This window comes from Colobus angolensis, unplaced genomic scaffold (genome assembly GCF_000951035.1).
Source record: "Colobus angolensis palliatus isolate OR3802 unplaced genomic scaffold, Cang.pa_1.0 Scaffold49, whole genome shotgun sequence".
In the NCBI taxonomy this organism is placed as follows: Eukaryota; Metazoa; Chordata; class Mammalia; order Primates; family Cercopithecidae; genus Colobus; species Colobus angolensis.
In genome coordinates this window covers 7,149,982-7,177,941 of record NW_012118376.1, presented here as the reverse complement: position 1 = coordinate 7,177,941, position 27,960 = coordinate 7,149,982, and the positions used below count along the sequence as shown (strand labels likewise).

The 27,960-nt window shown below is 37.6% G+C and overlaps 1 protein-coding gene across 3 annotated transcripts in view; it reads left to right on the top strand.

Moving 5' to 3' along the window:
- The window catches only part of TNPO1 (transportin 1), a 98,888-nt gene that overhangs the window by 40,427 nt on the left and 30,501 nt on the right, over nucleotides 1–27,960 (top strand). For all 3 annotated transcript variants that reach the window (XM_011959279.1, XM_011959280.1, XM_011959281.1), the window contains exons 4-11: nucleotides 466–615; nucleotides 6,750–6,856; nucleotides 11,038–11,171; nucleotides 17,803–17,884; nucleotides 20,829–20,951; nucleotides 21,780–21,898; nucleotides 26,505–26,565; nucleotides 27,121–27,289. In XM_011959279.1, coding sequence (XP_011814669.1) covers nucleotides 466–615; nucleotides 6,750–6,856; nucleotides 11,038–11,171; nucleotides 17,803–17,884; nucleotides 20,829–20,951; nucleotides 21,780–21,898; nucleotides 26,505–26,565; nucleotides 27,121–27,289 — 945 coding nt within the window. The remainder of the gene's footprint in view (nucleotides 1–465; nucleotides 616–6,749; nucleotides 6,857–11,037; nucleotides 11,172–17,802; nucleotides 17,885–20,828; nucleotides 20,952–21,779; nucleotides 21,899–26,504; nucleotides 26,566–27,120; nucleotides 27,290–27,960) is intronic.

The window sequence follows — 27,960 nt, the reverse complement described above, 5'->3', positions numbered from 1 at the left end:
GACTAATACTTCCAGCCCTATAATGATGTTTATGTCAGGAAACAATAAAGCTCGAGCACAGTGGCTATATGTGTAAACTAAATTAACTCAAACTAAATCAGTGGTTCTCAACCAAGGGCAATTTTAACCCCCAGAAGACATTTGACATTATCTGGAAACATTTTTGGTTAACACAACTTGGAGGGGTGCTGCTGGTATCTATGGCTAATGATGCTTCTTAACATCTTAAAATGAACAGGACAGCACCCCGCAACAAATAATTGTCAGTATGTCAAGGTTGAAAAACCCTGAGCTATAAATCATACACTAATCTTTTGTTAATCAGTTATAATTATTTTAACTGGTTATAGCAAGTTTGAATGTCAGTCAACTTTTGAATATAAATATTTTTAAAACTACTGTTAATCGGCACATTTTGAAATTAAGACTACTTCAAAACTCAATACTATTACTGTTTTATTACAGATGAACCCACAAGATCATTGAGTGGTCTCATCTTGAAGAATAATGTGAAAGCACACTTTCAGAACTTCCCAAATGGTGTAACAGACTTTATTAAAAGTGAATGTTTAAATAATATTGGTGACTCCTCTCCTCTGATTAGAGCCACTGTTGGTAAGTTATATTACAACAGTTTTGCTTACTTTGTTTGTAACTGGGTCATTTTTAGAGATGACAGATTATTTCCTTAGGAATTTTTATTGGTTCATGTTAAATTGTGATGGGGAAACTTTCATTGCCTTAAATGCTTTCGAAATGGTGTAATCATGGTAAAAGCTCTCTCATCCAGTGAAACCAGTGACCCTGGATAAAATGAGAGCCTAATTAAACTTAGCTTAATCAGAGTTGGTTAAAATGGGGCATCAACAAGTGATACTAATTTGCAGACACTACTTTTTCTTGAGCGCGCAGATTGGAGTTCTGGTTTTTTGTTTTGTTTTGTTTTGTTTTTTGTGGTTTTTTTGTGTGGTGAGGGCGTTTGAGACAGAGTCTCTGTTGCCCAGGCTGGAGTGCAGTGGCACAATCTTGACTCACTGCAACCTCCGCCTCCTGGATTCAAGCAATTCTCCTGCCTCAGCCTCCCGAGTAGCTGTGAATACAGGCACCTGCCACCATGCCCAGCTAATTTTTGTACTTTTTAGTAGAGACAGGGTTTACACCATGTTGGCCAAACTGGTCTGGAACTCCTGACCTCAGGTGATCCGCCTGCCTCAGCCTCCCAAAGTCCTGAGATTACAGGCCTCAGCCATGGTGCCTGGCTTGGGGTTCTTATTTTCTGCCTAGTGTAATGCGTGGGATGTAGTTTCTTGTTTCACTTTTACAGGTAAAGAAATACTTTTTGATTGTTTATGAAAAACCTAAATGTATATAGGATTCTAGATTTTTACTATTTTCTCCCTTGTTTTTAAGTATTTGCCTTGTCATTAATTCAGCAGCAACATTTTAGTCTTTTCAGAGCGTTCAGCTTATTTTCAGGCACAATACAACTTTCTGTTAGCTTATGTAATACTGAATTAACATGCTTAGTTATAGTAACTCGTATAAATCCATTTGGAAACACACACAACTGGCTGTTGGTTAACACCATATACCAACCAATGGAAGCAGTAATAAATAGCCTACTGAAGAGGAGCTTACTAATGGGCAGACTTTAGTATACCATGGACTTAAACAGCTAACTTTTATAAGGACCTGGAAAGCGTCTGTTAATCTACCCAGGCTGGTTAAATGAAAATCAGTTAAATGAGTCAGATGCTTTCATTAAGAGTTCGTGGCTGGGCATGGTGGCTCACACCTGTAATCACAGCACTTTGGGAGTCTGAGGCAGATGGATCACCTGAGGTCAGGAGTTCGAGACCAGCCTGACATGGTGAAACCCTGTCTCTACTAAAAATACAAAAAAATTAACCGGGTGTGGTGGCACATGCCTGTAATCCCAGCTACTTGGGAGGCTGAGGCAGGGGAATCACTTGAACCCTGGAGGTAGAGGTTGCAGTGAGCCGAGATCACGCCATTGTTCTCCAGCCTGGGTGACAAGCGAAAATCTGTCTCAAAAAATAAAAAAAAAGAAGTTCCTATTTTGTCTTGGGGGTTTGAAAAATATTCATTTCTTACTTACAAAGCATTGGTTCTATGACATCCCTCTAGATATTCTTGTATTAAACAGTGCCATCATTGACACTGTTTTTAAATTTCATAGGTAGAGGACACTTGTGGTTTGAGAAAAAGGACTCCCTAGATTAATATACTCTTATGTACCTTAAGGCTTTACCTACTCTTGATACTGTTAAAAAGAATGGTGAGTGTGTGCCAGCCTTTTCCATTTCAGATCCAGGAGAGAAATCCCCATACAGAAGTGGAATGGGATTTGGAGGGAAGGTGGGTTTCCTCTAAGAGTTGGCAACTCAGCTGAAAGGGAAGGAGAGGATTTAGAAACTAGATATGAGATTGTTTCTTCCTAAACTGTATTTCATTATAAGCCTATCTTTAAGTGCCATCTGGTCCAAACTACAATACTTTGTGTCCTTAAATTTGAAAGGTTAGAAGTAATAGTACTGGGGAGAGAAGAATTGGTTTTATCTCCCAATGAGTACTTTCACTTTCCATAAGGTTTTTGAACATGTTTAGGAGCTGACTTTATCTTGGGAATTATTTAAGCACTTAGGTATCATCTGACTTATTTTAAAACGGAGATTGGTGAAATTGACTTATGTAGGTATTTTTATTTCTTGCTGTGTATTAGTAGAATACGAAAGGTCTTTCATTTTAGTTTATGTCAAGTAGATATTTAAGTATTCTAATTGTGAGGGACCATTGCAGTTTTCAGTGTAGAAACAGCTTTTATTTAGTTGCTTTACTACAGATGAAGGAGCTTCAAACATAACTGCAGTGTATTTTCAAATGACATGATGTCTGGGATTTCATAAAAGAGCAATTAGGAATGTTAAGGTGGTTGTGGGTAGAAGTATGGATGAAACAACATTGACCATGTATTAATGATTGTTGAAGCTAATTAATGGATACATTTAGTTTGTTGTATTTTTCTATTTTTATGTATGTATGTGAAATTTTCTATTTAAAAAAGTCTGTAATGTTAACTAGATAAAACAGCTATGAGCTTGAAATAAGTTAGCTAAAAATTAGTTCATTTTTGTCCCTCCTCCCTTCACACACCCCTTCCACCCCTACTGTTTGATATGTATTAGTGAAGGTGGTGAAAGGTATGAGTGACAGATTCTTCCCAAAGAGGGGAGAAATTATTTTGGAGGCACAGCATTAAGACTCTAAAGTATTGGCCAGGTGCGGTGGCTCACGCCTGTAATCCCAGCACTTTGGGAGGCCAAGGTGTGGGCATCAGGAGGTCAGAAGATCGAGACCATCCTGACTGACAACGGTGATACCCCGTTTCTACTAAAAATACAAAAAATTAGCCGGGCGTGGTGGCGGGCATCTGTAGTCCCAGCTACTCAGGAGGCTGAGACAGGAGAATGGCATGAACCCGGGAGGTGGAGTTTGCAGTGAGCCAAGATCACGCCACTGCACTCCAGCCTGGGCTACAGAGCAAGACTCCGTCTCAAAAAAAAAAATAAAAATAAAAAACACACTCTAAAATATTTCATAATTTTGTTGTTTTGTTTGTTTTGCTTCAGGAAAATTGATGAGTTTGTTTAAACACGTTGGTGCTTTCCAACAAATCTGGGAAGGTGGTTGTTTTTTTAATCACCTAAATTGCCTAATCTTAGTTTACATGAGAAAAAGATGTAAAACACTTCCAGGAACATATTTTGTAAGTGAAATAATTTTGGGGGGTTTCTGAAAATCATTTCTAAGAATTGGCAACAGACTCTTCATCAATTACTAACCTTCGCAGAAAATTCTTGGTGTATGTATAGTCGTGCAAGTACTCCGACTCTACATTATCAGTTAATGTAGGACTCTGTTCCTCTAGACCCAAGTTTTCCAAGCTCAGCACTTAACATTTTGGACTGGATAATTCTTTGTTGCTGGGCTATTTTGTCTGTGCGCTACAGGATGTTATCAGCACACCTGACCTCTACCCACTAGATACCAGTAGCAGCCACATACCCTGTTGTAACAACCAAAAATGTCTCCAGACCATGTCACATGTTGGGGTCAGGGAGTGCCTGACTGAGCTCCTTAAGGGCAAGGACCGTGTGTTATTTTTGTATTTCTTAGCACCTATTAATAATATTTACAATACTTAAATATCTTAATTAAAAGATTACTGATTATAAAAATAGACTTGCAGCTTTCGCTTTAAAAATTTTTATTAACTTTAACAATACATGTTGGGAATCTTACCAAGGAAGTCTGTTTGGAAGGGACCACATCTTAATGACTGTTGGGTAATTCATTAGATGAAGTAAAGATGTTTCTCTTGTTTAGAGAGTACATAGTTTGTTTGTAATTTTATTATTTCAATGAATGTTCTCTTGTATCTGTTTGTACACTTACAGGTAAATTTCTGTAGAATTAATTCGTGTAAGTGGCATTATTGGGTCAAAGTGTTTAAACATTTTAAGATTTTAATAGTTGTTGCCAAGCACACTGATTTCATTCCTGTATTTGTTGTAAATACTGAGAAATATGTGTCACTTCCCACTTTTTGCAGCTATGCTAGGTATTAGATGCTTTTTCATGTGTGGGTGAGATTATGGGTCCAGGTAAGTCTGTTAGTCCATCAACATTCTTTAGTGTTCTGCTAACAGAAGTAATGAATGTGAGCAGTTCATTAGTACCGAGTTGTAGATTGGGTTTAATTGTGATTTATTGCTTGCTTGTAGTCTTTTTTAAGTCATGCTTGGTTTCTTTTAGACAGATTCAGATCTTTCTCATTCCCTTAGTTCTTTTATATTTTGACTTTAGGAAAGACTAATTTGCAGGAAGGATCAGGTCTTGCTGCTTTTGGATCTTAATGGAAGGCTATTTTATTGTAAGGGCTATATCTTGAAAATGCTGTCAGTACATTAATTCTTACTATACAATTTAATTTTTGTGTGTGTGAAGAGTAAATTTGCCAGGAGCTTTACTTTCTAGATTCTTTCTTAGTTCTTTATCATTGGGAGTAACCTTCTCAAAACTAAAGGTAGAAAATTTATATACACAGTGACATTTGCTGTTCAGTAATAGTCATTGAGTGTTTACTAGATGCCAGGCATTTTGTATATATCCAGTTGAATTTTCAAAATAACCCTATGAAGAGTTTCCTTTTTGCACACTCATATTTTGCAGCTTAGAATGCATATAATTTTCCTATTGTCAGAGTTTATACTTTTCTGGCACTGAAAGATCCATAATCACTAAGCATATTATATCACTAGTATGTTTACTAAGGCAGAAAAAAATATTAACACAAAACCTTTCTGTTGTCCTTGTGTTTGTATTAACACAAAACTTTCCTTACATTTGTGTGTATTTGCATAATTCATTGACTATCACAACTCAGCTGCACAACACAGTTGAGATAATCTGTTCAGTCAGAACAACATGATCAGTGAGCCTGGGCCACCCAGCCTCCAATATCGCCTCTCTGGCGACTCATTCTTGATCCAGTAAGTGGGAACTGTCTTAGGAGTATACTACATGAGGGAGAATGTTGTAAGCAGTGAAACATGTAGGATTATTCTCAAGTGATGCTTATCTACTTAAGTTTTTCCTACCATGGTCCTTGTCTCTGGTTCCAGATTAAGTCAGGGAGCTATTTTTAGCCTCTTAACGTGTCTTTTATTTGAACCTAACAGACTCCTAAGTTCATCACCCAGTGTTAAGTACTGCTAACATTTTGGTATACTTTCTTTCTACTCTTTTGTATGGATAAATCAGAATTATTATTATTATTTTTTTTTTTTGAGACAGAGTTTCACTCTTGTTGCCCAGACTGGAGTGCAACGATGTGATCTCGCCTCACTGCAACCTCCACCTCCCGGTTTCAAGTGATTCTCCTGTCTCAGCCTCCTGAGTAGCTGGGATTACGGGCATGCGCCACCATGCCCGGCTAATTTTGTATTTTTAGTAGAGATGGGGTTTCTCCATGTTGATGAGGCTGGTCTCGAACTCCCAACCTCATGTGATCCACGCACCTCGGCCTCCCAAAGTGCTGAGATTACAGGCATGAGCCACCGTGCGCAGCCATTAGAATTAATTTTAATTGGTAGAACTATTCTTGATATTATGACAGAAAAAGAAGTTGCAGTTTTATACTTGGTAAATTTAACTCAAAAACCCTTAAAGGGTGAAATGTTGAAAAACAGTATTAGACACAGATCTGGTTTCTGGGAGATTTTTTCCCACGAGATATGCAATGGTGACATGGGTGTCGTCGGTGAGAGTTACTGATTTTTTTTGAGACGATCTCACTCTGTCCAGGCATGAGTGTGGTCTCATAATCATGGCTCACTGCAGCCTTGACCTCCTTGACTCAGGTGATCCTCTCACTTCAGCCTCCTGAATAGCTGGGATCACAGGCGCATATCATCGTGCCCATCTGATTTTCTTGTATTTTTAGTAGAGACAGGGTTTCACCGTGTTGCCCAGGCTGGTCTGGAATTCCTGTTCTCAAGAGATCTACCCACCTAGGCCTCCCAGAATGCTGGGATTACAGGCATGAGCCACCACATCTGGCCAAATGTTATTATTTACATAAAATGTGTTTGTGCATACAGTTGCTCACGTGGCAATACCTAACATAATGCTGTTGGATTTCCTAAAGAAGTGTGTTTTCGTTCAAGGTATTTTGATCACAACTATAGCTTCCAAGGGAGAATTGCAGAATTGGCCTGACCTCTTACCAAAACTCTGTAGCCTGTTGGATTCTGAAGATTACAATACCTGTGAGGTAAGGATATTGGTTTCACATATAATTGGGTTTTTTTCTATTTTTCTTGTCACGTTATATATTAGCAGCTTTTGGGGAAAACAATTCCTCCGAAACATACAGCTTCTCAAAACTTAGAAACCTAAAGTTACCTTTGTGTTATATTACATTTGTAAATCATTTATTTTTCTATAAAAACTGTTACATTATAAACCTCTTTTACTATATTTCACACAAGGACGTATCTTGTTTTTCTGTGATAAAATTATTCTTGAATGTATACGTATGTAATGAACAGTTTGTGTCAAGCTTAATCAGTTAAAGATAGATTGAAATTTACCAAATTCCTGGACCATGAGTACTTTTTTAGCTTCTCTAAATTGTTTTTTATGCCTTTTATTATGTGATATCTAAGGGATGCTGAACTTGTGGTTTTGTTGGGTTTTTGGTGTTTTGTTTTTTTTTTTAAAAAGACAGGATCTCACTCTGTTGCCAGGCTGGGGTGCAGTGGCACCATCATAGCTCAACCTCCTGGGCTCAGACAATTCTACATCAGCCTCCCAGGTAGCAGGGACTACAGGCATGTGCTACCATGCTAGACTAATTGTTTCCTTTTTTTGGTAGAGATGGGGTCACGCTGTTGTTCAGGCTGACCCCGAAATCCTGAGCTCAAGCAATCCTCCAGCCTCAGCTTCCCAAAGTGCTGGGATTATAGGCATGAGCAGCTGCACTTCACTAAATTTGTCTTCATTTTTTTGTTTTTTTTGTTTGTTTCAAACAGTCTCGCTCTGTTGCCTAGGCTGGAGTGCAGTGGCATAATCTCAGCTCACTGCAACCTCTGCCTCCCAGAATCAAGTGATTCTCCCACCTCAGCCTTCCGAGTAGCTGGGATTATAGACATGAGCCACCACGCCTGCCTAATGTTTTTGTATTTTTAGTAGAGATGGAGTATCACCATGTTGGACAGGCTGGTCTTGAACCCCTGGCTTCAAATGATCCACCTGTCTCAGCCTCCCAAAGTGTTTGGATTACAGGTGTGAGCCTCTGTACCAGACCATTTTCTTAGTTTTAATCATACATTAACTCTGACCTGTGGGTGTTCTTTGCCACTGATTAGATCACTAGCATCCTTTTCGTTTGGGGAGAGAGAATGATTTCTCATGGTTAGTGGATACTGTAAGTATCTCTTTCATTAGCAGGCTTCCAATTTGGGTGGAAAGCTATTTTATGTGGAAACCATATTCTGTGTTTTGACTGTATAAAGCAATGACTCCTCTACCTCTCAAAGAGCGGAGGTTGAAGGCAGGGCAGGCGCAGGAATAACCTGTCAACAACCCAAAAAAACCCACAGGAATAACCTAACCTAAAAGGGAAAGAAAACCGATCGGGCATGGTGGCTCACACCTGTAATCCCGAGGCCTAAGTGGGTGGATTGCATGAGTTTGAGACCAGCCTGGGCAATGTGGTGAAACCCTATTAGAAAAAATTGGCCAGGTGTGGTGATGTGCGCCTGTGGTCCCAGCTACTCAGGAGGCTGAGGTGGGAGGATCACTTTAACCTGTGAGGTGGAGGCTGCAGTGAGGTGAGATCACACCACTGCACTCCAGCCTGGGCGAAAGAGCAAGACCCTATCTCCAGAAAAAAATACACCTAACCACACATACGGTGGTTTTAGGACATGGCAGTTTGTTGCCCGACAGGTGGATAAAGGGAAATAGAGAAGATAGAGAGAGGGGGAGTTAGCTAAGTACTGCTTAAAACCACTTTTCTTGCTCCCTGAAAGAAAAAGAAAAATTGTTTGTTCCCATATACATAAAAATGCTTTGGGGCCAGGTGTGGTGGCTCACACCTATAATCCCAGCACTTTGGGAGGCTGAGGCGGGCAGATCTTTTGAGGTCAGGAGTTTGAGAGACCAGCCTGACCAACATGGTGAAACCCCATCTCTACTGAAACACAAAAATTAGCCAGGCATGGTGTCGAATGCCTGTAATCTCAGCTACTCGGGAGGCTGAGTCAGGAGAATCACTTGAACCCAGGAGGCAGAGATTGCAGTGGGCCGAGATTGCGCCACCGCACTCCAGCCTGGGCAACAGAGCAAGAATCCATCTCAAAAAAAAAAAAAAAAACAAACAAACTTTGGAAATACACTGATAAGATTACAGAAAAGCTAAGGAAGTAATCATGTGACAGTTGATTGCATTTAAATAGTGCTTTGGTGTGATGGTAGTAACATAAAAGAAGATCAGGCGGGGTGCGGTGGCTCACGCCTGTAATCCCAGCACTTTGGGAGGCCGAGTCGGGCGGATCACAAGGTCAGGAGATGGAGACCATCCTGGCTAACAAGGTGAAACCCCGTCTCTACTAAAAATACAAAAAATTAGCCAGGCGTGGTGGTGGGCACCTGTAGTCCCAGCTTACTCAGGAGGCTGAGGCAGGAGAATGGCTTGAACTCAGGAGGCAGAGCTTGCAGTGAGCCGAGATTGTGCCACTGCGCTCCAGCCCGGGCGACAGAGCAAGACTCTGTCTCAAAAAAAAAGATCAAAATTTTAAGCAAGCACTTTCCAAGAATAAAAAATTTAAGCTGCAGTAATTGTGAAATTGTTGAGCTGGTGTACTACATAGAAGTCATACTGTAAATAAACAATATTCCCATCCATCTGCACTAAAGAGTGGTTTTCCAGATGTTGGTATGTAGTGATAGCTAAATGTTTGTTCTTATTTAAAATTTTTAATTGCCACGTGGGTAACAAGTTCTCATTTAATTTGATGTAATAGGGTTTCAGAAGTAAAGCTTTTTTTAAAAAGAAAAACCTTAATAATTAAATATGACTATTTTAGCGTGGCAATTAAAATTCTTGATATTTAATGCATATTAAATTGAAGACTGAAATTTAATATATTGATTAAATTTTAGACTTAAAAATATTTTCAGATTTAATATTTTTAATCTCAAAGCATGTTGAGTAATTTCCTTAAAGGATTTTACCTTCTGTGGGACATGTTAAAACTGTACTATGGAGAATAAGCATCAAGTTGCTGCTGATGGAATTATATAATATAAACAGTAAAGTAGGTGAGTGGGTACATGTTATGTGCAAAAGCTCTGGATTTTCCCCTTTAGTATTAAAATGGTTTTAGGAAAATGGTCGCCAATTTGCATTGCCTGCCCTTGCAACAGATTTTGTCACCAATTAGCCAGTGAATACTTTTATATGTAAGTAACTTTTCTTTTTTGAGGAAGAGTTTTGCCCTCTCACCCAGACTGGAGTGCAATGGTGCGATCTTGGCTCACTGTACCCTCTGCTTCCAGGATTCAAACGATTCTCATGCCTCAGCCTATGGAGTAGCTGGGATTACAGGCATGCATCACCACACCCAGCTAATTTTTTTGTTTTTAGTAGAGATGGGATTTCACCATGTTGGCTACGCTGGTCTCAAACTGCTGACCTCAGGTAATCCACCTGCCTTGGCCTCCCAAAATGTTGGGATTACAGGCTTGAGCCACCGCATCCGGCCTAAGTAACTTTTTAATGGTATTAATATCCTCTCTGTGCTTCAAAAAGAAAAGTATTATAGTGATTACTCTTCTGTGTAAATGTAGTTTTATATTTAATTTAAACAAACTGGTATTGTACTTCCTGCCAAGCAAAATATCCTCCACTTCTAAGTCATTTAATGCTAAAACTAAAATATACCCTTGTATTTTAACTGAGATTTTTACATACTCGATGATACAATAATTTGTTTTAAAATTGAATATTAGGGTGGGTGTGGTGGCCCACGCTTGTAATCCCAGCTCTTTGGGAGGCCAAGGCAGGCAGACCAGCTGAGGTCAGGAGTTTGAGACCAGCCTGGCCAACACAGTGAAACCCCATCTCTACTAAAAATACGAAAATTAGCCAGGCACAATTGCAGGTACTTGTAATCCCAGCTACTCAGGAGGCTGAGGCAGGAGAATCACTTGAATCCAGGAGGCAGAGGTTGCAGTGATGCGAGATTGTGCCACTGCACTCCAGCCTGGGCGAAAGAACAAGACTCCGTCTCAAAAAAAAAAATTTGAGCGATTAAATTTACAGATTTTATAAGGCATTTTATGTGGGCTGAGAACATTAATCCATACAAATTAGTCAGCATTCTTCAGCTTGTTTTCATATGGCTTCATTTTTAACAAATTCTAATAATTTAAATATGTCTCTTACAGGGAGCATTTGGCGCCCTTCAGAAGATTTGTGAAGATTCTGCTGAGATTTTAGATAGTGATGTTTTAGATCGTCCTCTCAACATCATGATTCCCAAATTTTTACAGTTCTTCAAGCATAGTAGTCCAAAAATAAGGTACTTATATTGCCAGTACTAATTCATTAACTCTGATATAAACCTGACCATTACCTTAGTTTGCATTACCTAGTATTTTTGAGATTAGCAAAAGATATTGGATGTTCCAGAGAGGTGAACTTATGTAATTGAAATTGACTACTTCAATAACAAAACCTGTGAAATGGTGATTGTGAGGAAATTTTCGTTAAACGTGATAAAAGTTTTCTGCCTTTTACAGTAGTTAATTATATTTGTGATAGTTAACAGGCGTCTTCTAACTTCCTTTATTGAAGGCCGAGATTAGTTGTGGTTTTTTTCTTTTCAGCTTTGATTTTAGAATTGGGGCACATGTGCAGGTTTGTTACAAAGTCCTATTGCGTGTTGCTGGGGGTTTAGAGTACAAATGAATCCATCACCTAGGTGGTAAGCATAGTACCCATTAGCTAGTTCGGCCCTCTCCCTGCCCCTTCTTGTATTCCCCAGTGTCTGTTCCCATCTTTACCTCGATGTGTACCCAATGTTTAGCCCCCACTTATAAGTGAGAACATGCAGGTATTTGGTTTTCCATTATTATAACATTATAATAATGTTGTTATTTCTGGCATAGTTAACTAGATAAGAGTTCACGTTTCCACGATGTTTCCCCCTTTAACATTTTAACTAAGATAATGAAAATGTGGTAATATACATACTTCACATTTTGTGACTGATTCTCAGTAATTGAAAAAACAGCTGGGCCTGGTAACTCATGCCTGTAATCCCAACACTTTGGGATGCCCAGGTGGGTGGATTGCTTGAGCTCAGGAGTTTAAGACCAGCCTGGGCAATGTGGCGAAACCCCATCTGTACAAAAAATATAAAAATTAGCTGGGCATGGTGGCACACACCTGTGGTCCCAGCTACTTGGAGGGCCGAGGTGGGATAATTGCTTAAGCCCAAGACGATGAGTTTGCAGTGGGCTGAGATTGTGCCACTGCACTCCAGCCTGGGCAACAGAGCGAGACCTTGTCTCAAAAAAGAAAAACAGAAAAATCCAAAAACCGTATTTCTGGTAATTGATACACCATTGCTGGATATTATTCATAAATATTTTTTCACAGTTTTTATATTGTAGATGGTCATTTGATTAAAACATTAGGTAAAGTTGAGCAATTCAGAAATATTTCACCTAAAATCACAGCACTTTGAGAGGCTGAGGCAGAAGGATTGCTTGAGGCCAGGAGTTAGAGACCAGACTGGGCAACATAGCAAGACCCTTTCTCTACAAAAAAATAAGTTTAGAAAATTAGCTGAGTGTAGTGGGGTGTGTGCCTATAGTCCTAGCTACTCTGGAGGCTCAAGCGGGAGAATCACTTGAACCCAGGACTATTCAAGGCTGCAGTGAGCCGCTGTGCTCTAATCTGAGTGATGGAATAAGACCCTGTCTGCAAAAAAAAAAAAAAATTCCATTCCATGAATGTTGATTAATACCCATTTGAGATTCTGCTGTACAGAAAAAAAAGCATTTTTCATTTTAATGTATATTTGGGTAAGTAACTGTCTGCTATAAATATATACTAAATGTATCATCCATCTTTAACATGATCTTATTCTACATTATTTAATACCTTATTAATGTAGTTTAACTGGCATTTACTATGTACTCTTAAGCGTTCTTCCCTCTCAACATAACTGTTGGACTTCAAGAATATAGAATTAGAGTATAGGAAACTACACTGTATTGCCTAGTTCTATAGGTAATGACTAAACAATTTAAAAATAAGAACCATTTTATCAGACTTGAGGTACTCAGAATTGAATTATTATTCTTAGTTGAAGACATTCTCATCATGGCCTACTCGTATTTAACCTTTAGTTATATATTAGTTATTTTTAATAACATAAGCAGTCAGATCCACCACCTGAAACAAAATGAAGACGTTGACAACAGTCTACATCTAAACCCCAATTTCATACTTCCCTTACTTTTCTTGATAATTTTATTGCATGCATATGCAAAGGGTGTTTATATATCTTAGTTTTTAGCATTATAAGAACTGCACAGTACTGAATGTAGATATAGGCAACTTTAATGTTATGTTGTTAAGATTCATCTGTACTGAATCACTATAGCTCATTTTGACTCCTCTGTAATACTCCATTGCATGACAGTTAGCATATTTTTTTAAGTGTTGCCAATCAAATAGATATTTGGTGTTTCATTATGGTCTTGATGATACTCTTGACTATCATTAATGATGTTGAAGATCTTGTATGTTTATTGCCTTTATCTTGTTCTTGTCTTTTGTCCTTTTTTCTACTAGGTTATTTGTACTCCATTGATTTACAGGAATTCTCATCCTTTATCGGTTATGTGTGTAGAGAATATCTTAATCCCTTTTTGTCTTTACTAAGAGTTTAAAATGTTGAGGGCTCTTTGACATTTAAGAGCTTAATATATCTGGCATTTGTGGGTGTGTGCTATGAGAGAAACATTGTGTCTTTTCCATTTAGGTAACTTTTTCTTGCTGTCACATTTATTTTATAGTCCCTTTTCCCCATCAGTTTAAAATGTCACCTCTGTTGCATGCTTAGTTATATATGTGTGCATAGGTCTATTAATGGGCCCTCTATTTTATTCCATTGCTGTTTCATGATTAAAGCTTCAAATTGAATTCTGGTATGTCTTAGAGCAAAAATTGGAGCGTTTGAGGCTTTTTTCTTTTTTTTTAACAAATTGTAGTTACTTAAAGTTTAGGCTGGGTGCGGTGGATCACCTGAGGTCAGGAGGTTAAGACTAGCCTGGCCAACATGGTGAAACCCTGTTTCTACTAAAAATACAAAAATTAGCTGGACATGGTGGCGGGCACCTGTAATTGTAGCTACTCAGGAGGCTAAGGCGGGAGAATCACTTGAACCCGGGAGGCGGAGGTTGCAGTGAGCCGAGATCGTGCCATTGCAACTCCAGCATGGGCAACAAGAGCAGAACTCCATCTCAAAATAAAAACAGTTTATGACATATTGCAGTGAATTTCTACACAGCAAGGAAAATGTTGTACAAACAGCTCAAACTATATAAAGATAATTTTTCCATATTTTTATTGTGTTCTGGGTTATCTCAGCTTGAAAAAAATTTTGTTTGATGTTACTTCTATTTACAAGTTAAATTTACATTCTGTCCCAAAATGGAGTGAAAATAAGGCCTACAGTTTTACAACATATAAATTTGGCAGAACTTTTAAAATAATCATAAACGGCAGGGCATAGTGGCTCACACCTGTAATCCCAGCACTTTGGGAGGCTGAGGCCAGTGAATCACCTGAGGTTAAGAGTTTGAGACCAGCCTGGCCAACATAGCAAAATCCTACCTCTATTAAAAATACAAAAGTTAGCCTGGCATGGTGGCATACACCTGTAATCCCAGTTACTTGGGAGGCTGAGGCAGGAGAATCACTTGAACCCAGGAAGCAGAGGTTGCAGTGAGCTGACATTGTGCCACTGCACTCCCTCCTGGGTGACAGAGTGAGACTCAATCTCAAAAATAAATAAATAAAAACAACTTCTTTAAAGAGTTTTACCTTATAAAAATGTGTGTTGAAGAAAGGCTAAAAATCAGAATTTGACCCGAAATATGTAGACTTTCGGGATGAGAAATTAGAATTGAAAATATACATGATTTAGCAGAATTACTCGGAGCTTACTAAATATCTCAGTTGCTTCTAGGGGAAATATTTTCTTATAATCTATAAGGAAGAGATCATATTGGAAAAAAAATTCATTCTTCACAAACAAATGCCATTTATATGGTATCAGATCTAATTAACAAGTTGGTATTGATTATGAATACGTGACGTGAGTAATTATTCTGCCTTTGTTATTGCCTTTGATCACCAGAAATCAACACAAGGAAGTTTTATTTTTATATACACAGATATCCATAGCATTCCAAGTTTGTCATCTGTATTTCTGGCCTACATCTGATTCCTTTTATTGGGAAGTGATATTTAGAGCTTACAGTAGACAGTAGGAATGCCTTTTCTCTTCCTTACACATTCTAGAATTGTCAAGTTTTATGAAAAATCTTGTTGGAATTTACATTGGAATAACATTAAATCTATAGATCAATTTAGGAGAAATAGTCATTTTCACAATACTAATTGCTGCTTCTTTTTTTTTCTTTTTTTTTTTTTTTTTTGAGACGGAGTTTTGCTCTTGTCTCCCAGACTGGGGTGCAATGGCATGATCCCTGCTCACTGCCATCTCCACCTCTCGGGTTCGAGTGATTCTCCTGCCTCAGTCTCCCAAGTAGCTGGGATTACAGGCACATGCCATCACTCCCAGCTAATTTTTTTTATTTTTAGTAGAAATGGGTTTTCATCATGTTGGTCAGCCTGGTCTCAAACTCCTGACCTCAGGTGATCCGCCTACCTTGGCCTCGCAGAGTGCTGGGATTACAGGCGTGAGCCACTATGCCCAGCAATTGCTTGTTTTTAATAAAGTTTTATACTTTTCTTTTTAGAGGCCTTGAGCGTATTATATTAAATGTATTCCCAGGCACTTGGTCTTCTAATACTATAGTAAATGGTAGCATTTAAGTTACATTTTCTAGTTTTTTTCTTCATTGCTGATGTACAGAAACTATATCAAACTTCTAAAGAAAGCATGTCAAACTGCTACTTTTAATTTAAAATGTAAATCCTAACTGTTCCCAAGTTTCTGAAAATTATTTGGGGAAGCTAGTAGTAGGTTCCTCTGGAGGCTGGGGATAGGATAAATTTCTGCCTTTTAAATTTAGCCTCACATGCACACACAAAAAAATGCAAGTTAAAAGGGCCTGAATTTAAAGGCCCTGTAAAAAACTTTATTGTATTTTTTTTCCATTTGTTTAATATGCCAAGTACTTAACATATATATTAGCTCATTTAGTTTAATCCCCTCAACAAATGGATGAATTGTAGGTGGTGGTGGTGGTTATTGTTGTTGTTTTTGAGACAGAGTTTTTTTTGTTTGTTTGTTTGTTTTTTGAGACTGAGTCTCACTCCATCGCCCAGGCTGGAGTGCAGTGGCCCGATCTTGGCTCACTGCAACCTCCACCACCCACGTTCGAGAGATTCTCCTGCCTCCTACCTCAGCCTCCCAAGTAGCTGGGATTATAGGCATGCACCACCAGGCCCAGCTAATGTTTGTATTTTTAGTAGAGGCAGGGCTTCACCATGTTTGCCAGGCTGGTCTCGAACTCCTGACCTCAAGTGATCCACCTGCCATGGCCTCCCAAATTGCTGGGATTACAGGCGTGAGCCCCTGCGCCCAGCCAGTGGTAGTTTTATAGAATGAAAAAAAACAGACTTTAAAGCATAAGCAGCTTACCCTGTGCTGCACATTTAAGTGGTTGCGCTCCCCATGGTATGTTTTTTTTGCTTAATGTTACCTTAGTAAATGTTTATGTGCTTTGCTGTAACTGCAGAACCAAAAACCAACTGTGTTTTTGGCACAGTGGTTGAGACAAAGGTTCTCCTGAGGTTATATTTCAGAAGAGGAGACAGGAGAGATAATGAATAAGTAATATGATTTCAGACAGTGATAAGTACGATGGAAAAATAATGAGATCAGGGATAGACAGTGATTCAGAGATACTTTATATAAATGGTTCTCTGTAAAGGAAACATTTGTACAAAGACTGAACAAAGTAAGGAAGTGAGTCTATGAAAGATGGTGAAGAATGTTTAAGACAGAACAGCAAGTGAGAAGGCTCTGGAATTAGGAATCAGCTTTTAAGAGTGACAGAAGAAAGAAGCTTTGGGCTGTAGCAGCATGATGGGAATTGAATTTAGGGAGTAAGGGAGAAGCTACAGTATAAAGGAGTATCTAGGCAAGTGGTCAGCAAACTGTGTCCCATGGAGCCAAATTTAGCCCATGACCTGCAAGGTAAGGATGATTTTTTAATTTAAGAGGTTGTAATTAAGAGGGAAAAAAATGACAAAGGTGTTCACGTGGCACATGAAGCTTAAAATATTTACTGTTTGACCTTTTGTAGAAAAAGTAGATTAAGTTTTATTGCAGCAATCTGAATGAGAGTGTAGTGTGGTCTGTGTGTGTCAAACAGGCTGTAGTGGGGTTTGGCACAGTGGAAGTTGGGAAACCAGTTAGAGCCTATTTCGCTAACTCTGGTAAGAGATCAGAGATCATGGCTTGGATGAGAGAAATGAAAGCAGTGAGAAATGATTGAATTAAGAGTAAATTTTTAAAGGTGGTGCCAATAAGAACTGCTGAGCAATTGAATTGCATATGCCAGAACACATGGACTATTCTCCATTTTTACTTTCAAAACGAATGTTTACCTATCATTTTTAAATCTGTAGGTATCTAAAAAACAACTATGCCCCTCACTCAACCTCCACTCTTTAGGGGTATGCCCTATTAAAAATTTGCACATCCTTTCTAACATTTTTCAGTTGCTTAGAAATACATGGTGCCCTCCAACTTGCATTTTGCACTTAATATATCATTCAAATTCTTTCTTTGTTGATACAGAAGTTTGACTTATTATTTTTAGTGGGTATATTGATAGACATATACCGTAATACTTTTATGGAGGAATGTTTTTGCCAATTTTCTGTAGATAGAACAAAGTTACAATGAGCATATGTTAAATTTTAAACTTTGTTTCTAGGTCTCACGCTGTTGCATGTGTCAATCAGTTTATCATCAGTAGGACTCAAGCTCTAATGTTGCACATTGATTCTTTTATTGAGGTAAGACTTGTTCTTTTCTCCCTCCCCCCAGCCCCCAACTTTTTTTTTTAGGAAGATTAGGTGATACTAACTGCATGTAGTTTTGCTTTAAAACAAAATAATCACTTATAATTCTAAAGTCAATATTTAATTAAATGATTTCTGATAGTATTAAAACTGGATATGGGATAGATTGTAATTTTTGTTAGCTGAGAAAGCACTTCTTTTACTAATTTTTCTACTTGTATCATTATACAAACACTGATTTTGGTGGCAGGGGGTGTTTAGTATCTTGACTACTTTAAAAATTTTTCCTTCAATATACTGTTCACATTGCATATGGAAACCAAGTCCCTCAGCTCATGCAGTTTTTGAAATGTGAAAAATTGGTGAGGTTAGATTAAGTTGATTGGTAGAATCTGAAGGCACAGACTACAAGGACAATATTTTCCATTGATTTCCATTGTAAAGTTAGAGGCATCAGGAAAAATAGACTCTTAAAGGCATTTTGAACTTTCCAATAAAAGCGGAAAGAAACGAGCATAATTTTCTGGCCAGGAACCATGAGCACCACAATTTCTTTTCAAAATCTCTGCTACTTGATAACAATTAAAAGGATTGTTAAGGTTCCTTAAGCACTTTCACTTTTATTTTCATGAAATGGAATTTTAAAAGTCCCTAAGAAGTCAAACTGCTGATAATTACTGTTGGGAAGTTATAAGGAAGAGTCGGCAGAGGGGGGAGGTCACGTTACTTTTTTTCTTGCCACTTAAGTTGACCAGCTTCTTTCTGAGCATCTTTTACCAATAGACTGAGAGTAGTAGCCATAAAAATCCTTTAACCATTTACAAGTTAAAACCAAAATGTGTCTTAAATAGTTCTACTGACTTACTACCTACTGTGGAACAGATGCCGTGCTTGATACTAGGGATACTTAAACTTTATGCCTACAAGGTGTTTTCTTTCAGTCTAATCTAGTCTAGTCTAGAGGTGGTATAATGTAGTGGGTAATACTAGAGGTCTGGAGTAGACTATTGGTGTTCAAATCCCAGCTTCTCAGTTTAGTAGCTTTGTAACCTTAGATACTTTATTTAACTGATGTTTTCTTTATATCATCTGTAAAATGAGTCAATAATTGACCTACCTTGTTGGATTGTTACACACCTAGTTGATAAAAGTAAATTGGAACAGTGCCTGCCACAGAGTAAGCAAGTACTTCATGTTAGCTAGTAAAGTATTAATAGTGGTATTTCTGTTGTAATTATCGTGGTGTTTCCTTTTGTATTACTCTTTCACAGTTTAATAAAGGGGACAGTGATAGACTTACAAGCACCTTATAAGGAAATATAATCTAAAATAAATGAAATTGAATTCTCTCTGAAAATAAAAATTTCATAGGACCGTACTCAGCAAGTGAGGCAGAAACGTTTTCTAACATTTTAAAATATTTCGCTTTACTATTAAATAATATGTTAATATTTGTTTACTACTTGATAGTCCTACAGAATTTAGCCAATTCTCCACCCTACAAAAACAGTAAATCTCTGGAGGAAGTGCCTCTAACATATAGTAGGCCCTCAATAGCAATTTGCCAAGTGAATAAGTAAACTAATTTTCTTCACTTGCCTTTGTTTCCATGGTATCAAGTCTGCTAAGTCTAATGTATTGATGAACAGTTTGTTGGTTACCAATACATGGCTATAATGTGTAACCTTGGCAAAGCTGGGTATTCATTGACAGTAGTAACAAAAGTGACAAATGCAAGATGATGGCATTGGATATCTCCACCACCACCCCAGTTGCTGTTCTCTAGAGTAAATTAATGAAATCTTTTAATAAAATTTAATGGAGGACGCACTGTTAATGGCAATGCCTGCTGGGAAAACAGTGCTCTTCTCTATATAAAACACATGATTAAAACAGGAACTCCCTAGTTTTGAGAGGGTCAAATGTGGAAGCAGGACTTGGGTAAATCAACATTTTAAAAATGCTGCAATAGTAGTTCACATAGTGTCCCATTTGATCATTGAATTTCTCCTCTGAATTTCTTGTAATGAGACTTCAGGTTCATTTTGTAGAGATTTCTGTGATTTCCTGAAAAAAGACAGTGGGACACATTAGATTTTACTTATTTTTTAAATGCTTGTTTTACTGCTTTTAGTACACGTATGTGTAAATAAAGTAAGACTGGATGTGTGACATGAGGAAGGCTTCATTGTGTTTTTCTTTCACATCCCCACTCTGAGAGATGTCTTTTTCTTCTAGTGGAAGCTTGTTTGGTATAAGGAAATGAGTGTGAACTCTGATTCCGTGAAAGCCAGATTCAGATCTTCTGCTGGTTATCAAGCTACTTAACTTATATTAATGTGTTTCCTTATTTGTAAAATTGAATAATAACATGTTAAGAGTTTTGAAGATTAAACAAAATAGCCTATTGTCCTTTCAGACATTGTTTTTTTACCTTGCAGACGTACTTGTAGGGAACAGCATAATATTTATTACTAATTTTATTGAACAACATCAGTTTAGGGTTAAGTTAGAAAATCAGTATATATTAATAATTGTCGATTATTGCATCTATATCACCTTTTTATAGAACTTGAATCTATTACCACCTCTCACCTTAAAAATCAGAGTTGGTAGGGAATAGTCTTTTGTCTCTGCTTCTGGGTGAGCAAACAAATGGTCCTATGTCCTAATGACATAGTTTCTTAAAAACTAAAAATTTCCCCGAAATACAACTGATTGTACTCTATCAGAAAAGAATAACTGTTCATCTTTTATCAAAATCATAATCTTTGTCAGTTATTTCACATTTAATTCTTATAATCTAATATTGTAGGCCATTCAGTCACTTTTTGGTACGTTATCTTCGTAGGGTTTCTTTAAATGTCACCAGCTTGCAGATTACTTATTTGTGTATAAGCCTTTCTAAAACTAGAAAAAAATATTTCTTGTGCAACAGAATCTCTTTGCATTAGCTGGTGATGAAGAACCAGAGGTACGGAAAAATGTGTGCCGAGCGCTTGTGATGTTGCTCGAAGTTCGAATGGATCGCCTGCTTCCTCACATGCATAACATAGTTGAGGTAACACTGGCAATTTAAAGGTTCTTTCCTCATCTTTCCCCTAAGACAAATACTGATAGAAAATGCAGCATACCGATGGGGAGGGGACTATAAAATAATTATGATTGTCTTAAAATTATGAGTTACCTTTGTGGGGAGCTTTGTATTTCTGGGTATAGTTGTATATACTGTATAACTTTGGAAGTGTTTTAAGTAGTATATTATCTAGAGTCTCCTTTTCACTTCTAAAGTTCCATATGGTAGAGAGAAGGGAGGATCTTTTTTAAAGGATGTAGTCTAAGATCTGTTAAAAAGCTAGCATTCATGGTATGCAGCAACTCGCGTTCTAAAACTTTAGGAAACATGGCTGCATAAGGTAGGCCTATTTTTTCTTTGAAAAGTCAGGCAGGACTGATTGAAAGTTCATTGTTAACTAAAGTGAAGAAATATTTTATCAGTTGCTTGGTCACAGCTGGGGAGCCTAACTTATAATGTTACAGTTCTTTTATAGAGTCTTCATTTTAAGAAATATATAATGGAATTCTTAATTTTTATTTTTATGTTCTAAGAAGGCTTAATATTTGATTAACATTCATATTTCAAAAATCTCAGTGGTATAAAAAAACTACACAGAAACGTAATACATTCACTGAACACTTTTTATTGGGTAACATTTTAAATCAGTATTTCTTTAATTTAACTGTATTTTATAGTCACCTAGGAAACTTCTAAAAAATTCAAATGCCTAGGTTGAAAACCATAAGGTCAAAAGCTTGCTTGATAATGGGACTGAATTGATATTAATTGTGTGATTTAAACTGACTAATAGTAAGGATCTTGTGTTTCCAGTACATGCTACAGAGGACTCAAGATCAAGATGAAAACGTGGCTTTAGAAGCCTGTGAATTTTGGCTAACTTTAGCTGAACAGCCAATATGCAAAGATGTACTCGTAAGGCATCTTCCTAAGTAAGTGTTCCTTCTTATAAATGCTGCCTTGTTCTTTAATTTCTAAGTGATTCTTCGTTTTCGTATTTTTATAAAATTCATTCTTTTGCCATCAGGGAGTGAGATTCTAAAGAAGCCACACTTAATTTTATTGTTAGTAAAGAGATTTTTCAAAAAGCAATTGCCTGTTTTAAATTATAATTGATTTTGGATAATTTACAGCACAGTATTCTGGTTTTTTTTTTTTTTTAATTCTTGTTATTTAACCACAGACTCTTATGAGGGTTTTTTCCCAAGAAATAATTTCCCACTAGTTGTGATGCAACAAAATTTAGTTAACTTAATGTTAAACCCATTTTTCTCAAGTAAAGTAATATAAGCTCATGGGAGAAAACTAAATTGCAGAAAATTTTATATTTTCTGCATTTTCACCACTCTGAGTAATCACTGGCAGTATTTTTGCTGTCATCTTTTAATGTTCTTTTCTGTGAAAGTACCATATACTAAATAGCATGTATTCAGGGTGTTTGAGAAGGAATTGGATTTAATAATATGTAATGCATTAACATGACATCTCGCTGTAGTAAATATGCTATTTAATGGTTTGTTCTTTTTAGTTGTTATATGCTGTGTGCTTTCCTCCATGTCATTAGTCTTTAAAACTTCAGTAGAGGTATGCTATTCCATCATGGTGTACATAACCATATTTACTTAATTGATGATTGTATATGTGTATAGTATAGAGAGAGAAAGACTGTTCTCTGCCATTGAATATTTAGGTTGTTTTGGCTTTTTTTCCCCCCTCATAAATAATCCTGGAGTGAATATCCTTCTTTGTCAGTAAAAGGTTTTCCTTTTCGTTGTGATTACTAGGAGTGATTTTTTTCCCCCCGAGTCAAAGTATATGAGCATTTTAATGATTTTTCACAATATTCCAAATAGTTCTCTAGGAAATTTATAGAACTGCATGCGCCACTGTGTGTCTGTCACAACTTTGGCAGCCATGAATTTTAATGTCTCAAATCTTACTCATCTGAATAAGAAAAAAAAAATTATTTTAATATGTCTTAATAGTAAAGGGTTTTTGTTTCTTTTTTTTCTTTTTCAGATGTTTATGGTACTTGAATGTTCTTATTGTCCTATGGTCAACTGAGTTTTTTCTTTTCATCAAGAAAGCAACATTAAAGTCACTTTATTTGGAATGTGAGGTTAAGCAAGATGTAGTGTTTAATTTTAATTAAAGTAAATTTTAAGCAAGGCACGTCATATCTTGCTTAACCTTACCCTCCAAATACACTGACTGGATTTTTAGGAAATCTATTAATTATTTTTCCTTTCCTCTTTACTTTGTAATACCACTTTAATGATACGTTTGGGTTTCTGTGGGGTCATACAATTCTAAAAGTCATAGATAATAATTTTTATAAAAACTGCAGAGATTTTCTTTTTTTCAAGAGCAGAAATCCACTTTTATTTATTGACTTTTCATTAGTTTAAATCCTTGAGGGGTATAGCATCACTCAGATTTTGTGTCCAGTGGCCTCAACAGGAAGATTGCTTTGAAATTTGGCATGAACCATGGCACTGTTGCCGTGGGCCCAGATTACTCTGGCTTTGTTTGGTTTGCCACCAGGAATCTCTGTATTTTTCTTTGCTTATATACGTAAGCACATCTCTTGCCCAAAGAGAATTCTGTTTCACCTCATGCATAAACATCTTCAATTTTAAGAAGAGCTGTGTGTTTCCTTTGGTTCTGGAGGCCCTGCTTTTAGCCAGCAGAAAAGGCCTTGGGCCACAGCCTTCCAGACATACTTTTTTAGAAATCCTATTCCCACCAGGCTCCAGTTATTTGCCCCCAAATTTCAGCAGCAGGTGCTTCACTCCAGAAATTTTATTAATGAAAACCTAGGCTGTAACTTTAGAGATGATGTTGAAAATACGGAATTACAACTAGGTACTCTTAACTCTATTACTGTACTAATATAATCCAGATATTCCTAAAACAAGCAGGAAATTAAAAAATGAGCACCACCCATTTTGCTGTACTAATTAGTGCCAACATTAAACAGCTCAAGCCAGTCATGACTGAGTTTGACTTATGTCTTCCCTACTACTGTGAGAGGAGGTCTCACTGTATTGCCCAAGCTGGTCTTGATCCTCTGGCCTCAAGCAATCCATACTTCTTGGCCTCCCAAAGCGTCGAGATTACAGCCATGGGTCACTGCACCTGGTGGGAGCCATTTTTATATATAAAACGCAGCTGTTTTTATTGTTTTAGTTAATGGATGGCAGAATATCATCATCAATCTGATGCACAGTGAAATAACTTGTTTTTCCTAGTTGTTAACCACACTTGCTTAGTATAATACGAGCAAAAAGCGTTTGCATAGGAATTAAAATTGTTATGTGTTACAAGATCGCTCATAAATAAAAACTCATTTAGAAAGCGCCATTGTAGGCTGGGCACAGTAACTCAATGCCTGTAACCCCAGCACTTTGGGAGCAAGAGGCAGGCAGATGGCTTGAGCTCAGGAGTTCAAGACCAGCCTGGGCAACATGGTGAAACCCCGTCTCTACCAAAAACAAAAGTTAGCTGGGCATGGCAGCACATGCCTGTAATCCCAGCTACTTGGGTGGCTGAGGCAGGAGAGTCACTTGAACCCAGGAGGCAGAAGCTGCAGTGAGCCATGAGCCAAGATGGCACCACTGCACTCCAGCCTGGACAACAGAGTGAAACCCTGTCTCAGAAAAAAAATGCACCAATGTAACAGGGAGGATATTAAGTTCTATTATCATTCTGGGCTATATAGTCTGTTCTGTTTTTTTTAACTAGTACTATATTATTGAACATTAATGTATTTTGTAATCTGGTATAGCAGCTCTTGATTTCCCTTGTTTTTACAAAATTGTTTTGGCTTTTTCCCACCTTTATTCTTGTACATTAATGTCTTATAGGACTGTTGTGTGGCTTTTCCATGTAAAACAACCCAGTGCTCAGGCCATATTTAAGTAGTCAGTAAACGTTTATTGTAGTCTATATTACTACCTTTATGTGATGTTGCATTAAAAAACTCATTTTTTGACTGGGTGCAGTGGCTCACGCCTGTAATCCCAGCACTTTGGGAATCCAAGGCAGGTGGATCACTTGAGGTCAGGAGTTCAAGACTAGCTTGGCCAACATGGTGAAACCCCATCTCTACTAAAAATATAAAAAATTAGCCAGGCTTGGTGGTGCATGCTTGTAGTCTCAGCTACTTGGGAGGCTAAGGCAGGAGAATAGCCTGAACCTGGGAAGCAGAGGTTGCAGTGAGCCAAGATCATGCCATTACGCTCCAGCTCTAGTGCAATGGTGCGATCTCAGCTCACTACAACCTCCACCACCCAGGTTCAAGCGATTCTCCTGCCTCAGCCTCCCGAGTAGCTGGCACTACAGGCACCAGCCACCATGTCTGGCTAATTTTTGTATTTTTAGTAGAGACCTGGTTTCACTATGTTGACCAGGCTGGTCTTGAACTCCTGACCTTGTGATCCACTTGCCTCGACCTAATCTGATTATTTTTATTCTCTTTATGTGACCAACATCAGAGCCATGAATAAACCCTACTAACCCGAAACTTCTGTCTACCCTACTCTAGACTAATTGAACTCTGAACTGTTTTCTTTAACCAGGTTGTCGAATGCCTTTGGGGAAACTTACGCTCCCCCAGGGGGATTGTTGACTATAGAAATCTGTGGTCATCAACCACAAGTGGACCCTTCACAATCTGCTAATTCGTGTTCCAGATCAGCTTTTATCTTTTAGTCACCAAGAGCAACTGTTTGAAACCTTTGTCACTCTTTTGATGTTCTGTTAATGCACTTTGAGCTCTTAATGCTTATAAAGAAAGCAGGTGACCCATTATCTTTCCCCAAAACTTACAGATAATATTTTCATATGTGTTGTCCTCTCCTAACCAAACTTAAGGTCTGTATAGTATAAATTTTTTGTATCCCCAGACACCTCACCATACCAGATAAATATTCACTCCTAGCTTCTCCCTGTTGCCTCATTTTCCATAACTTTATAACTTGCTGCAGTTTTTTCTGTCTTCAAAAAAACAACTCAAACTTTTTTTGAGTGGAACTTACTGTCTTCACTTCTTTAACCCACATCTTGTTAACTCTTCATTATCTTACATTCTGATGTCTGTCCTCACCATTTCTCTGAAATTGTTGACAAAGATCATCAGTGATTAACTGTTAGTGATCCAGATACACCTGTTTCTCCTGCAAAATGCCTGTAGCTTACAAAATATATTTATATGTATTGTAAGTCTTACCTTGTTAAATTATGCTAACTATAATGTTTACTACTAATCTTTCTATTTTTGAATTTAGAAGGACTTTGAGCATGAAAGTTTGGCCCACATTTCTTAAACCTATCCAGGGGATTTTGTATTTCACTGCTTCCTTTTCTCTATTAGCATTTCTTCAGTTAATGAGAGCAGATACATGTCACTGAATAAGTTCAAAGGCAATATTACCGTTAATTATCTCATTGGTTTTATTAGTACACATAAGGTTAAGCCTTACTAATTATTCTGTTGAGATCTTTACGACTTTGTTTCATGAATTTCTTTCTTTATAGGTTGATTCCTGTGTTAGTGAATGGCATGAAGTACTCAGATATAGATATTATCCTACTTAAGGTAAGGAAGGTTTTTTTGATGAATAGGGAACATGATTTTTATATTGATTTAGTACGTCTTTGAATTTGGCCAATAAAACATTCATTGAGAATAGATCTCCAGTAAATAGACTTCCTATTGTCTATAATAGGTTATAGAAGTTTAAAGTTAGAAGCATAAGTTTGAGTAATGATAAATTCTTGCTTAATTTGGTACTAGATGGTGACATTGGTAGGGTTATTATTAATTTCCCCTTAATTACTTGGAGTTATTTTGAAAATACTCTTATATATGCTGCTCTGAATTTGATTCAGGTACACTTAAATTATACCAACCAATGGAGGCCATGTAGTTGGCCGAAAGGGCCATATAACCTAACAGGTGTGTTATGTCAGTCTGTTCGCCCCTCCATAAGGAATATGTTCTGTACATGGGCGTGGTTCTTAATCACTCTGGAAGTATACTTCAGAATCCTATGCATGACCCCATCTCTGGATATTCTGTTTCTCTTACTCATGTACATGTTATTAGCCTATAATGAATGCCACCAAAAATTTATCTTAAAAAAAACAACAGGGTGATGTTGAAGAAGATGAAACGATTCCTGATAGCGAACAGGATATACGGCCACGTTTTCACCGATCAAGGACGGTGGCTCAGCAGCATGATGAAGATGGAATTGAAGAGGAAGATGATGATGATGATGAAATTGATGATGATGATACAATTTCTGACTGGAATCTAAGTAAGTCAGAAAGGGAAAAGCACAGTTGCCTGCTGCTGTGGTAACAACTTTATTGGGGTATAATTCATCTGTCCAGTTTACTACCCATTAAAGTATACAATTCATTGGTTTTTAGTATATTCAGAGAACTGTTCAACCATTACCACAATCAGTTGTAGAATGTTTTCATCACCCATACCCTTCAGCAGTAACTCCCTATTGTTTACTGGCTCTGGGCAACTACTAGTCAATATTCTGTCTCTGGGTTTGCCTATTCTACACATTCTGTGTAAATGGAGTCATACAATGTGACCATCTTCTTTGACTTAGCATAAAGTTTTCACAGTTCATGTTGTAGCATTCACTTGTATTATGAAATAATATTTCATTGTAGTAATATGCCACATATTAGTTATCCATTCATTGGTTGGTGGATATTTGTGTTTCTCTTTTTGTGGCTGTTGAGTTGTGATGCTATAAATACTCATGTACAATTTTTTTGTGTAGACTTTTTTTTTTTTTTTTTGAGACAGGGTCTCTGTCACCCAGGCTGGTGTGATTATGCAATGGCACAGTCATGGCTCACTGCAGCCTTGATCTCCCCGGGCTCTGGTGATCCTCCCACCTCAGCTCCACAAGTAGCTGGGACTACAGGTGTGCACCAGTACACTTGGCCATGTTGCCCAGGCTGG